General features: G+C 42.5%; 1 protein-coding gene across 1 annotated transcript in view; it reads left to right on the top strand.

Annotated features, from left to right (window-relative positions):
• The window catches only part of LOC128253597 (zinc finger protein ush), a 54686-nt gene extending 39920 nt beyond the window's left edge, over window positions 1-14766 (top strand). The window contains exons 2-3 of the mRNA XM_052982109.1: window positions 1035-1079; window positions 13997-14766. Of these exons, the coding sequence (XP_052838069.1) occupies window positions 1035-1079; window positions 13997-14766 (815 nt within the window). The remainder of the gene's footprint in view (window positions 1-1034; window positions 1080-13996) is intronic.
• The last annotated feature ends 551 nt before the right edge of the window (window positions 14767-15317 follow it).

The following is a 15317-nucleotide window of genomic DNA, read 5'->3' as shown; positions in this document are numbered from 1 at the left end:
TATTACGATGTTCAGTAGAAGTTCCCGCTCAATTCGCTGAACCCTCAAATCAACCTGCAAGTCATGTGTGGGTGTAGGAAACGGCAAATCCCGGCAGTTGCCATCGAAGCCAGCCTTTGGACCCTGGCCCCCTGGCCGAAAAAAGGGGGCTTTAAGTGTGGGGAAGAGGGAGAAGAAGGGTCCCCCGAGTACCGCCTGTCCTGTCCGACATGTCCGACACTGTAGTCCAAGTCCAAGTCCGCATTTCGCGTCCATGGCAGCCAGCTTTCAGTTGTTTATCAGTCGCCTATCTGCGCTGTGTGGCTTCACATTCATTCCACGGCCTCAGTTTGGCCCGGCTCATATGTACATACGTATCTGCATCTGTGAGTACGAGTACGAGTATCTGTATCTGTGTGTGTGCTGCGCTATCTGCGATCTGCGGCGAACGAAGAAGAAGAGGAAGCAGAAGGGGCCGCCGAGGGGAGGAGCTGAAATAAAAACGAAGGAATTCTGCGGATTGTTGTTATTATTGTTATTATAATTCCTTGAAGTGAATAATCAGCGAAATAAAATCAAAAATGAGAAAAACAACACAGAGAAGAGGAGAACGTCGTATAGAGGGGGTACCGTACCGTACCGGGTACTGTATTGTAATCGAGTGGAGTGAAGTGAAGTGAAGGCTTGGACACCGGCCTCGCAAACAACCAACCAACCAACCAACCAACTACTGTGCGTAGTAGTAACTTTGCCAACAGAAAAAGATACAAAGATACTGGGCAACAGAGAATGGGTGGACAAAACCAAACAATGCGGCCCTCGCAGCAATTATTATCGCTTTTAAAGTAAACCCATTTGGCTGGAACTATCTGCGATATATATCTGCAACTATTAGTCGAGACCTTTGGGCGGAAATTATCCGTAAAATTCAGCCCATATCCTAACGTTTGTTTATGACTTAGGTTGGGTAATACTATGAAATATTCTTTTTTATTAGCAAATAAATTAAATATTCATTCATACCTAGATTAAATTATAATTTCTCTCTCTTGTAGGAGATTGTTCCGATACCACAGAAGAGATGACCGTCGACAGTAGAGGTAAGTCGACTGGAAATACTCGAATGAATATGAAAATCCTCCTCCAAATAGGCTACATCCTGTCCCCTGTCCCCTGTCCGTTGTCTTTTGTCCGTCGTTCAATCCGAGATAAGTTTGCAGCTTAAACGAAATGGGCCAAAGCCAAAAAATAAATTCTTATCTGTGCGACTGCAGGAAACAGGCGACTGTCCCCGTCCCGCTCTCTATCTATGGCTGTCCCCCTCTGACAGACATAACCCGTTAATGCCCAATAATAAATTTCCTTTCGATGTGTGTAGACCCAGGAATATTTACCCATCTCTGCCGCTTAGCTGCTAGCTGCTGATATTGCGCCAATAAAAATTTAATCCCAAAAAATGATGAAGACGACGAGAGAGCTCTCTAATTTAATACAATTTTTATCAGTGCACTGGCACTGTTTCCATTCGCCTGCTGCGGTTTTTGTGATTTTGACACCTCAGACCTCAGACATCAGACCTTATAAACCAAACCCATTCGGTAAAAGAGGGTGGCGGCGACACAACCCTCGTTTCAGTCGCTCCGATGGACTGCAGGAAATGACAACGGGTCAAGTCTGTCTCTCGCTCGCACTCAGTGTCTATTTATATGCGCCCTTTCCATTATTTTGTAACCCCTTGGTTAACCCTCCCTCTTGGGTGGCATTTTGACTTCACTCCGACATCATTGGCATCAATTTCATATCACTTCATAATCATCGGCAATGTCAACGTCATTGAGACGATGTCTCTGACCCACGGTCCCCCCCAACCCAACCCTTCTGAGTTTCCCAGGAGCGGAATTGAATGTTTTCAGTAGATAAAGGGTGACTGTAAACCCCGAGGATTATCGTTAAGTTCAGGGAACAATTTTAGAGTTTAGCCGAAAAGCTTTGAATATTTAACTCTTGATTTGCAATTAACCCAATTTGGGGTTGTTTATTTATAATAAGGTTAGTTTAGATTTAGGTTAATGAGCAAAAAAAGTTCCATAATAAAGTTAATAATTTCTTTAATCGCACAAACAGATATGTTTTTTATTTCATATTTATTAGGAAGCAAATTAAAAACAATAAATTTTCAGATTATCCGAAATCCCATGGGGCAGTTTAATCCGTAATCTAAAACCTCAACTCCGCTCCTTCTCTTTTCGGGCACTACATTCCGCACCATTTCGCTGCCATCTCGAGCATTCATCATTAATAATCCCCCGAAACTGGGGGCAATTGGAGCAGGGTATTCCTATCCCAGCCTCTCCAAATCTCAGCCCTTCCACGTGGCCGTTTTTGTGCTGCGTCAGTGAAAGATTTCCAGCACACCACACACACAACACACACACACACACAGGGCCACGGCCAAAAAGACAGATGGAATCGGGAATGGGGGCATAAAAAGGGGGGCGGTCGAGTGGCCAGTGGGCGTAACAGTTCGCCTAAAAAGTGGGCGTTTGTCTGGGCTAATCTTTATCTGGCTGTTGACACTCCATGGCGACGCCAAGAGTCGAAGAGTCGAGGCCAGTCAGCCAACAACAAACACGTGGGGAAAAGTGTGTGACATTCCTTTGGGCCTGCCCCCCTGCCACCACCCACTGTCCCCCAATTTTTTGGCCAAAGATTGCCGGCCAAATTGGATTAGGCCCTCGGTGGTGGTGGTCTTTCGAATTTAATTCCCCTAGAAAACTTTATTTATTTAATTGTAGGTTTTCATTTTTTTTAGGATCTTAAATTAAAATCATATATTCATTCATTTGTTTTATATTCATTCTAGATAAGATCTTTGGAAAACAACAAGGGGAAAACAAAACATTTTTAAAAGTCGGATAGTTTTCTATAAAACATTAAACGGTCTTGGATATGTCTATGTTTTCTGCCTTGAAAATGCCTTTAATTAGCAAAGAGACACAAAGTACACTTTTGGAATATTTTAATGTTTTATGAACTTCGTTCGAGATAAGATTTTGGGGAATAGGAAATCGTAATATATATATTGGATAGTTTCTAAAAGATATAAAAATATCATGAAAATATTTTCTGATCTTTGCCCTTCAATAAGCAAATGTACTTAAAATCCATAGGATATTTTCAGAACATTTAAGTGTTACACCTTTTTTCCTCTCTGAAGGGTATTCCATCTTCTGTGTGTACTTTTGTATCTTTTACGTTTTTCTGGGTCCGCCCCTTGTTTGTTGGTGGTGGCTTCTGCTGCTGCTGCTGCTTGGATGCCACTGTGCCTCACTCCGCTTTTCCTGCTTCACACGCTGGTGTATCTGGCGATGATGATGATGACGTTGCTCACTTTTGGCGCTCTTCATTTGTTGTTGCTTCTGTGCAATGTACTGTAAGCGCATCTCCCAGTGTCCCTGTGTGTGTGTATGTGTGTGTGTGTTTGTATCCCTGTGAGCGCCTGCCTCGTGCCTGTGTGTGTGTTTGGTTTTTATCTATGAAATTCATGAATGCTTCGGCTTATCTTGCAGAATTGCATACTTGCAGCCCAGGCTCTCCCCCTTTTTGGCCTGGCTTTTTGGTTGGCTGGTACTCTGCTTTGCCACTCGGTTGTTGGCTGTTGGCTGCCTTCTAATGGCGCTAAGTGGTGACCCCCTCGTGGCAGCACACCCCTCTCTTCAAGTCCTCTCTAATGGCATTTTATCTATGGCATAATTTTTTATTATGTCTCCCTCTGTGGCCGCACTGGGCTGTGCTGTTGGCTTAATGACAAACCAGCCAAACCGAACGAACCGAACCACACACAGACAGCGAGTCAAATTGTTAGATAGCTTTTCGGCATGTAATTAATCATTTGACAAGGTTTAAGCTCCGTTTCTCTATCTCTATCTCCACTTTTTTTGGGGTTCATGCGGGACGCATTGCAATTGCTGCGGGCCAAAGGCGCAACGGCGAGTGCAGCCAAACACAAAAAACATCGACAGCCAGGGTAATCGAAAAAAAAACCATTACACGGCGCTCGGCTCTATCAGCTGCGTTCCATCAACACACAGCCCTTTCCCTTGGTTCCCTCTACTTAAGCCCCCTCCATTCTTATCCTTACTAAAAATACCAAGCATACGACATGTGGGCTGGTGTAAGTGTACCATAAAACAGTAAAATCGTACAGGTTGGGTGCCTACTATTTTCTGGATTTATGATTGGGTATATAAAGCACTGCAATATCACTTCATTGCCTTCGTATTTTATGCTTTGCTTTATTTCGCATCCATAAAGTTGGGGTTTTAGGATTTCAGGTGAAGAAATATATTTTGTACTATTTTAACAATAAATTTCAAGCAGACGTTTTTTTCTGGAAGTAAATGTTTGCTAAACATATAAAAAAGAACATGCTAAGGTCGAATCAATATTTATGCATTGCTTTTAGTTGCTTAGTAATTACAATTGTTTGTATTATATTAAATTATCTTCATATCTTCAAGCACTATTCACATTTTTCAACTAAATAGTTAATTTTGATCTAGGACTTTCATAATTTTTTCCCTGTGCTCGAAAGCAGAAACAGGATCCAAAGTGGCAGCCCCGTAATCCTTTTTGCGGCGCGGCATTTATGAAATGTATTCCCGCCTTATCGCTGGCCACAGATCGCAGCTGGTGGTCCTGCTGCCTCTTGACTGCATAAACTCCCGCCTGACCCATGGTCCTTGGATTCAGATTCGGATGATGATGATGATGATGATGGGTTCGACTTGGGGGCTTTGGTCATAAAATACTCGCATCAAGTCGAAGGAGGACAGTCCTTTCTGCCTTGTCCTTGCGGTTGCGCAGACAAAGGAGGTGGAAATCGGACGAGAAGGATAAGGAGAAGGAGCCAGGGGGTTGGCCTCACTTTTTGCGGTGGCCATAACACCAAACGCAATCCTTTGGATAAATTTTCTTATCTTTGTCGACCAGACGACGATATTATTTTTAATACAACAACCGAAATTTGTATGTTCGTGTTCGTGTGTGTGTGTTTGGCTCGTAAATGTGCGTGTGCCAGTGTGAGCGTGTGTGATTTATGTTGTAATTTTTTTTATGTATATGGCAAGCATTATAGGGCTCTTTATCATGTTCCCAAAAATAAGGGATTCTAGGAGAAGGAGTTGTAGGTCTAGAATAAAATTTAAATTTCGCTAAGGAACGTCCCAACTCTTTTTAGGAATTATGGCTCATTACTTTTTAAGTCTTCTAAATTCCTAAAAATTTGGATTGATTGCATAAAGATGTCGTAAAGTTTTTTAGGAACTCACGACTTGGCGAATAGTAGAGCTATTATTGAAGTATAAAAAGAAAAGGTTTTTTAGTGTATAGGCTACTTTATTTGATTAAACATGTTTTTTGCTAGTTTATATAAGCACAATTATATATTTTTTAGATCTTCAACTCATCTTTTTAAAATCTTTCTGATGAATAAGCTTTTGATAATTTATTCCTTACTCCTACACCTTTAAAAGGCTTTAAACCACTTAAATCGATATTGAGAAATGACATTAAGCATTGACACATGCCCGTCAAACAAATAGCTGCAAATCAGCACGGCGCCTTTTTATCCCATGAATTCCTTTTCTTTGGCTCGTCATCTGAGTTGAACTTGGATTTCTATTAACCCCTTGTGACAGCCACCCTCTTTTACTTTCCCACATTCTCATGACTGTTTGAACGTGGCTTTTAGCCGTTTTCCAACTGCTTAACTCACGCACGAATGACCCTCGTCATTGATGTTGATGATTCCTGATTGATTTTGCTTTGGCTGATGATTGCTGGATGTGTTTACTGACTTATTTGTACAGTGCGAAAGTTGATCAGCAATCCATGCGCATAAATCGACTTCAAACTGCCACATTTGTCGAGTCAGAATTGTGTATGGTTTTAATTTTGAGGTAAAAAAAAGCGGTATTATCTCCCCTGAGTTACTTAAATTTTTGCAACACTTTCAGAGCTCATTACAAGCTGTTAGCAGGCACTTTGCACTTCATCATCTCCAGGTAGCCCTCTGTCCTTCCTTCGGCTGAATGCCTCCTGCATTTATGGCTTATTTGCTGCCTGTCAGTCACTTGGCTACCTCCCATCCGCCACTCCCCTGCAGTCCACGAACCACAAGACCAACCCAACTCATTCGCAACGTTGTAAACGTTTATGGTGCCACCAAGAGAGTAGCCCCACAGTCCCCTTCCCGATCATCCCATCATCCCATCATCCCATTCGCAGCCTCATTCTCGTTCTCAAACCCTGTCCTCTGGGCCTTCGTGTTGGTCTTGCTACCATTCTACTCTCCTCCTTTTTCCCTCTTAACTGCTTCTTGCCTCCTTTTGGCCCCAATCCCCATTCCCCAACTCAAACCCTGCGCCACACAGACGCACACACTTTTCGGGGCCTAATTGGTAGGTAATGATGTGTCTGGCTTGCCGCTTTGTTAGTCAGTTCATAAGATCACGGTGAGAAAATTGTATATTCATTTCTTTTTGGTGCGTCTATCATACTTTATTGGCGTAATGTGTATAGCAACTGTATTTCTGCTAGAAATATCTTTAAATTATATTAAATTTCGGTTTTTAATGTTCAAATAAGTGTATAATGATAATAATTTCAAATTAATCAAAGATAGTGATTGAAAAACTCAATGTATTGAAATATTTAAATAAATATATATTTTTTAACAATATTAAACCAAAAGAAATTATTTGTAAGGCATCAAGATATTTTGTCTGATATGTTAACTAGTTTTACAAACTCGATTGTTCTGTTTATATTTATCTATAGAAGTGTTTTCTTAAGTCATCTCAAGCTAAACCACTTATTAGTTGGAAACATTCTTGAACTGACATTAAAGTACCCTTTTATTCGCGTGTATTTTTCCAGGTTGCGTGGCCTTTTTTGCTGCGTTGCCAAACAGGCTGGTAGTAAAAGTCCGCCGGGAACTTGAATCGGGCACCCAACTTGGAATTGGAGTTAGACTTCAGGGACTCCTTGGCGGCCTTTGGCTTTGTAGTTGGCTAACTGCCTGTTGTTGCCGTTGTTGCCGTTGTCGCTGACTGCGCGCATCTTGTTAGCAACTCGGACGACTGTTTCCCCGCCTCTGCCCATCAGCAACTCTTGCTGTGGGGTCCTTCGTTCTGCCTCCTTTTCACATTGTGAACCGACTGTTTCCCCCTCTTTTTTTCGGCGAGAATTTCATTCCCATTCACACAGCTTGCGGGCAATTTTCGCGCCTCTTTAATTTACTGTTGAAAAGAAATGCCAGACCCTGCTGCTGCCCTCGCAGTTTAGTTGCTGTTGTCGTGATTGCTTGATGAACACATCAAAAGTCATCAGCACAGAGAGCGAAAAAAAAGAGCAATGAAGGCAACACAATGCCAGACACGATTTTGGACTTGCCACGCCCCTTTCGTCCGTTATCCGCCCTCACGAACGGAGTGCACCAGTAAAACAGTAAAGAGAAACAAGCTGTTGCTATTGCTCTGTCGTGTCAAAGGGAAAATGGCCCAAAAGGAAATGGAATCGCAGGCAGGGGGAAATCACAATTGAATTGTGACTTCTTGGGGCAGTTGTCAGTGCTTGATTGATCTGCAAAAAGCGTGATTTGTTTACAGCAATTGCAAATGTTGCTGCTGTGGCATGTTGCTGCTGCTGCTTCCCGCAGTTAAACTGATTTTGCTGCTGCGCCATGTCCACCATCGAATGATGATGGTAATCAGGGAGAGCGACATTTATGCAAATGCCGGGCTTGTTTAATAAACGCAAATTATGAGCCCGGCAGCAACATGTTGCAGGTAACGCCAGCCAGCCAGCCAGCCAGCAACATTCGATGGCAGATTAGCGACATTCAAACTTGCACTTGGGTCAATTTAAATTTGTGCAACAGTTGCTGGCACGGCAGCAACTCCTTGCCGCAGCAGCAGCAGCAACACATGAGATTGTGGGAGCAACAGGCAACACAGTATTGTGTATGGCCAAGATCGCAATTGCTCCTGCTGCTGTTGCTGTTGCTGTGCTGCTGCTGCTGCTGCTGCTGATCAAGCGATCAAACAATGCAGCAACAATCGACGCTGAGCGTGCTCACACGAAATTTTCAAGTACTGCGACAATTTTCCTACCCTCCTCCCGCCTCTTGTTATCAGCGCACCATGCAACTGCAACAGCAACAGCAACTGCAACACAGGCAACAGCAGCAACACATCTCAACAGTTGCATCAATTGCTCAACATTGAACTCTGTGCACAGGCCCAGACGATCACCCCTGTTTCTGCCCCCTGCCCTTGCATCATTTGCACGTTTTTTAATTAAGACATCAAAAAGAGACTTTGACTTGGGCGATTTCGAGGAATTGCCTGCCGTCTGTCTTTGTCTTTGTCTGTGGCTTGTGTTTCGGTTTCTATAGATCGAAGATATAGTACCACATAGGTTGGTCTAAATAGACAGTTGCGGTAAGAAAAATAACACAGCGAAATAGGAATAAAGAATCTAAAATGTATATTTTAGAAAATTAACGATTAATCTTCAATACGCTTGCAAAAACTTAAAGTTAAAAGTTATGAAAGTTATTACAATTGTTTAGATTTATGCAATTATTTAATGGTCACTAAAACCAATTCGAAAAAAAAAACAAAATAAGTAGTAAACATTTATACTGAAACCCTTTTCAAGTTGCAGAGCTATAATTTTGCGCTCAGGTGTATACAACTCCCCCACTCTTGCAATTTCAACCTCTTAATCTCTACCCTCCATTGACATCAGCAACTTTGGTCGAACCAAGTGAACTAAATTAGTTCTGGTCGAAATACGAACTTCTGTTCGAAGCCTATTGGTTTGATTTGGGCCGGAATACGACAAGCGAAGAGTGAAAAGGCAACAGAAGGTATACATTTAGGAGGCTGAAGAAGGGCCAAAATTGCTTATCCTTGAATCAAAGGAATTTTACTCTCCGGGTTCCCATAGAGACAACCCAAACGGAGGTGCTGACTACAAGAACAAGAGCTCGGAATCGCAGTTAAGTCGGAGAAGAAGAGCAGAGGATACGGCGAGTAAATCACGAATAGCTTGGAAGCCCCCAAGATATGAGAATGTTGATTATTTACACGGACACACGGTGCAAAAAACAAAAAATAAACTAAAAACAGATCTGCTGAAACTTAGTATCCCCTGCTTCTGCTGGCCAAGTGTGAAGTGAAATGAAATTTGCGAACTTTGCGCTCTTTGCATTCGTTTGCGAGCCGCAGAGGGGCCTTCTTTTCTTTGATTAATAACAATTGATAAGCGCGGAGTTGGCCCACAGACCTGGCTGCATCCCCGAGAGCTGCTGATGGCGTTGATTACCCGTGCCAGGTTCACAGTCCGCAGTCCGCAGTCCACTTGAAATCGCAGTCCCGGTCCCGGTCCCGGAAACCCAAGGCAAGGTGGCAAAATTTTCGCGCGAAAATGAAGATTTCCCTTATCACAATTGGCAGCTGCAGACGTTTCCCCGTTCCTCCTCCTTTTTTTTTATTTTTTTTTTTGGCTGCTCACTCACGTTTTTCAATTTCTGTTCTCCCCCAAAAAAATCCCGATCATCGATTTCGACTCCAGTAATTTGTTTAATTATACTCCCTGCTGAATTTTCAAGTCGGCCTGCAGTAGTCTGCGCACAATTTCTGTGACTAATGAGGCATGTTTGAAAAATTGTATTTGTTTTGATAATAACTAGAAAAAAGTTACATCATTAAAACTTCAAGAAAATCGACCAGCAATCACAAACCTACATCTAAACGCATGGAAAACAAAGCTACAATCCATTAGAGGTATGCAATTTCAAAATCGTACATCTATAAGTAAAGTTATTGACTCATAAGTATTGGATTTAGGTCACTTTTCGACTAAGTCTTTATTTTCTAAAATTAGAAAGTATAATAAATCTTCAAGAAAATGCACCCGAAATTACAAACCAGTACGTAAAGGCGTATTTTTGGTTATTATTTTATAAAATTTCAAAGTAAAATCTTAAGCCTTTAGAGGATATGAAAATCCGGAATGAATTGCTCTACATATAGTCCTAAATGAACAGATCTTGTCGAAATTTTCTGTCAAGCTTTGAAAGTCACCAAACTCAAACCTCGGCACACATGGTACGAAAATATCTAATACTACTGAATCGATTTGCTGCTTCAGCACTTATTATCCAGCACAACGCCGCCCCGTTGAATCTCATTACGCGTACACCCCCAGTGGCATCCAAGGAACTCTAAGTAGTAAGGCCCAGCCAGACGCACTGGCGACTTGCTCCGCCATCCTAGGCACCTTGGGATTACTTCCATCTACAGAGAGATCTGGCAATGATTGCCAAAGTTTCGTTTTCGTTTTGCTGGGCTTTTTTCCTCCATTTCGGGTTAACTGACCCCGAAACGATTAGCAGCGGCGGCGGTCTGCGGGTTGAAAGCCAGCGACAAATGAACAAAGGGTCGATCCTGGGGATCTGTTGCTTCTCCTGGCTCCTTGCTGCCCTCCTCCTCGTTTCCTCTTTTCCTGGGCCAAATTGTTCGATTGTTTATGGCTGCCAACAACGCCCACCGAGTGAAGTTGCGGCCAAGTGAGAAACCAGCAACAATCATCTGCCGGCTGATAAAGTGCCAGGCATCCCCTGCCCACCTGTATCCCCTACCTCACTTGGATTGGGATCCCCTTCTCAACTTCACTGTGCACTTGTAAGAAAAGCGTAGTAAATCGATGTATTTTGTACTCAATTTTAATATTATTCGCTTTGATTTTTATTTATGACCGTTATTCATATAATATAACAATTTTTTTAAATTAATTTGAGTTTAAATATTGTTTCCTTTGATAACCATTACAGTTTTTGAGTTTTTTTTTAATATAAAAGTATTGATTTTAAATTTTTTTTCCAATTAGATTTTAATACTTTGATGATGCAATGTAATGTAATTTATATAATTTGAAATTCAATAGACAGATTTTTATTTTTACTTTTCCCTTTTTTTGCCAGTGCGTGTGTGTTTGTTGTGTCGCTTATCGGCGAGGATCGATCGCAGCTCCAGCCAAAGGGAAAAAGGGAAGAGAGACCTGAAGCTGAAGACGGCGGCCGAGCTGATTTAACAAATTGATAAACAATTGTTGGCGTTGGCCGCAGGAGGAGGGGGAGGGGTGTGAGGAGGGGGTTACAGGGTGGGGGGCGGCGTAACGTAATGAAATGGCTAAACAAACGATAGCCCGATCGCTGTTTCAGCGAAGACTGCATGTTCCCTTGGAATTCTTCCACGTAGCAAACAGTAGAAAACCATCTTGAAATATTTACTTTACTTGCCTTCTATCAAATATTAAAAACAACTTAGCAAGTGGTCTATTATTAGTGTATGTATAGGGATAATTATAATAGTGAAATAGTGAAGTATTTAATCAAGAATTATAAAATGTAAATCTTTCGATTCCAATGAAAAACCTGCTTTGAATTGATAAGTTAAATATTTATTACATTGATTTTCGATAGATTGGAAATATACGTTATATGCAAATATAGAAATTGAATTAATTAATAATTAATGAAATGGTTTCTCACCTTTTTTTTCCAATAAATTTTAAAATAAAACACAGTTGGCAAGATAATATCTAGTAAAAGAAATCTCCAAAAATAACATAACAAATTTTTTCCATATGAAGCCTAAATCTTGGGGAAGAGATTTCACTGCTCAGAACCGAGACTGCACAACAATGAAAACTTTGGGAGGGTGTTGTGATGGCACTCGCGAGACAATCGCTGGAGGAGATCAGCTGCACCAAATGCTATGCCGCTGAACCCCCCTGGATCGAGAGATCCCGGCCTGGGCTAATCCTTAAGCAGAGGCAGCTGTCGCTAGGGGCAAAGCTGGGATCCCAGATCCCAGATCCCAGCCAGAACCTCAAACACAGCCACAACCACAACCACAACCACAACCACAACCAGAGCCAAACTGAAAGCCATTGTTAGCTGTTAGTCTCCCGTTCGCACTCTATCGGCGCTCGGCCATCTCGCTGCTCTTCTCCCGGACAAAACACTTTACGTGTGCGGCTTATCGCCACCCAATCGAAGGCAATAAATATCTTACAAATAAGCAGAATGCCTCGGAATGCCAGCAGAGAGCCCTTTATTTGGCGGAGAAACCGGGGCTGGGGGTGTTGCGATTCTTCTAACCGATTGCTCACGTGCAGAATTGTGTGAATTCGTGAAAAATCGACGGCGGCAATTAGGGCGGGCCGTCAATAGTTTGGCAACAGTTGCAATATTTGTTGCAGTTCCAGTGGCAGCAGCAGCAGCAGCAGCACCAACACATAAACAGCACACAAACAATCACAGGGCATTCAAGAGACTCAGGCGACGAACTTGATGCCCACAGGGAAAAATTGGGGAAACTTTAGCTGTTTTAGATAGAGTTTGATTTGGTTTTCATACAATATCCTACAAAAACTGTAAGAATCATTTAAACTTAGATTTTATTAGCGTATTAATGAATATTTTTTGTACCGTTGGCCAAAATAAAATTACCAAGATTTTCTTTCTTCTACTTCTGTGAGTTTTCAAGGAAAGGAATAACTTTTTGGTTCAGTAAGATCGTTTATAAGTACCAGTTCTTAAATGTTTTTTCCTGTAGGAACCTTTGGTTTTTTCCTACTTGCCTGAGACTCAGTCGCTCTGGATGTGCTGACATTTCAATAGCCATCAATTGACAGGTCAACGCGCATCTTCTCCAGCCACCAAGAAGGGAAGGCGGGGGCAAGAGGAGGAATCCAGAAAGGGGACTTTTGGGAGCTGTGGCCCGCACGAGCAGAGCAAATGTTTGCTGCGGTCGAGATGTCGAATTTCTGGCGAAGCGAGATGCAAACTGCGAGGCTTATCCGGCGGCTCCATCTGCATGCCATGTGTGTGCCATGTCCATGTCCACGTCCATGTCCACTTCCACTACCACTTCCATATCCACTGTCCGCCGCCATAATCTCGGCCAGCATCGCCGTTCGGTCGTTATAATATTTCGCAGTGGCCCAAACAGAAACAAATCAGATGTCAGTTCGGGGATTCTGGCCAACTTCGAACTTAGCTGCGATCCGCGGGCCCTAATCATCAGTGCTTGCTGGCCACCATGCGCTTTTCCTTCTACCTTTTCCACCAGCGTTTTCCACGTAAGAGATGGCCAGCGTGGATAAACTTCTCCCTGCTCCTCGATCTTGGGCAGAGCAGCTTGTCCAGCCGGCTCCTCTTGTCGCATTGTTTTCACAGCTCTGACCACTGACAATTTGTTCGATAATAATTGCCAAGCAGCTGGCTGACACATAGATTCCTCACGAGAGGCTGGCAGAAATGGGATGCCATGGATTCTGGGAAGGCGATCGAGGTACTAAACTGGCATGTAACAGTCTGACCCCGGAGCTGATTCCCAGGAATGCTTGGATTGGGGTCAAAAGATCCCTTTTTGCAACTTTAAAAAATATTTTATATTCTATAAAACGTTTGTGTATAATTAAATTTTTCCATAAGCCTGTTTATAAAATGCTTACGCTTCTATTAAATCTTTGTTTGGTATTTATACAAACTAATTAAACGCTACCGTTGAAAAAGAAATGTCTAATAATCCTAATGCTAGACAATTTAATATACTTTAGGATTTCTTTTCTTCTTGTGTTAAGTTTTAAACTCTTTATTTTACAATGGAAACCTGTTTAGGCACATTTTTAAAAATTTAATTTTTGTTTTGTATTTATAATAAAAAGTAGTAGTGTCCCAAAAAGATAAATTATACTTCAAGATTACTTTACGTTATCAATAAGAAATGTTTCCCTAATGAACATTATCTTACAGATTGCACAAAAAAGTGTTTATCTCTATATTTAAAAAGAAATCCTCTAATAATCCTAATCATCGTAATGTCTTAAGCAGAATAATTAAAGATTAATTCACTAATATACATTTTCTGTTTTACAGATTCCAAAGATTTGACCGCCCAAGAGATGGGCGTGGAGAAGCAGGAGCAGATGGAGGATGAACTGGAGGATCAGCTGGAGGATGCCAGGGTCCACCAGACGAACAACAACAACAACAATAACAATAACGATGAAGGCGATGAAGATGGTGACTTCGATCAGCCAGAAGAGGCTACTGCCGAGCAGGATCAGGACTTGGGGGAGACAGAGATGGATCACCAGTCGGAGGAGCAGAATGAAGCGGTGGCCAACAGTCCTAGCACTCCGCCCCGGAGTCCCTGCTCCTCTCCCCAGCTGATTCCCAAGCTGGAGCAGCCCTCCACTCCGCCCTCGGAGGCGGAACCTTCTCCATGTCCCTCGCCCAAGTTCCCCAAGGTGCGTTTGAATGCGCTCCTGGCCTCGGATCCTGCCCTCAAGCCCGATGCCAAGGAGCTGACCCTGCCGGACTCTCGTCTGCTGGCTCCGCCGCCGCTCATCAAGCCGGAGAACCAAGTCCCACCGGAGTCGGTGGTGGAACCCCTGCTGAAGCCAGCCAGATTCATGTGCCTGCCCTGCGGCATCGCCTTCAGTTCGCCCTCCACCCTGGAGGCGCATCAAGCCTACTATTGCTCCCATCGCATCAAGGATACGGACGACGCGGGCAGTGATAAGTCCGGAGCAGGAGGATCTGCAGCAGGAGGATCTGGCGAGGGGGCAGGCTCATCATCGGCAGAGCCGCCAGCCAAGATGGCCAGGACAGGAAAACAGTACGGCTGCTCTATACCACTTTGAAATTGGATGCTTGAAAAAAAAGTTATGAATTTAAACTGTAAGTTTTTGTTCACATTTTGCAAGGCTATTTTTCGGATATCAATTAAGCAGTAATATCGTAAAAATAACAAGCCAAATTAAAACAAAAAAACGTAAATGCAGTTTTCTAGAGGCTTAAGCCACAAGACTTTAGAGATATAGCACTTTGACATCAGATGCCTGACAGAAAAGTTATGGATTTAAAACTGCAGGTTTTTGGTCACTTTTCTGCTGCATAGACGATTTTTTCGGCGATTAGGAAAGGGGGTTACATCATAAAATTGGCCTAAAATCGGCCCGAAATTATAAACTTAGTTTTGAACGAGATTTTTAGAGAACTAAGCCACACGACTTTAAAGATATACCACTTGAAATTGGATGCTTGAAAAAAAGTTATGGAATTTAAAACTGTAAGTTTTGTTCACATTTTGCAAGGCTATTTTTCGGATATCAATGTAAGCAGTAATATCGTAAAAATAACAAGCCAAAATTAAAACAAAACCGTAATGCAGTTTTCTAGAGGCTTAAGCCAC

The sequence above is a fragment of the Drosophila gunungcola genome, assembly GCF_025200985.1.
Source record: "Drosophila gunungcola strain Sukarami chromosome 2L unlocalized genomic scaffold, Dgunungcola_SK_2 000052F, whole genome shotgun sequence".
NCBI classification, from domain to species: domain Eukaryota; kingdom Metazoa; phylum Arthropoda; class Insecta; order Diptera; family Drosophilidae; genus Drosophila; species Drosophila gunungcola.
The sequence above is the reverse complement of the archived record's forward strand: the minus strand, read 5'-3'. Positions and strand labels throughout refer to the sequence as shown.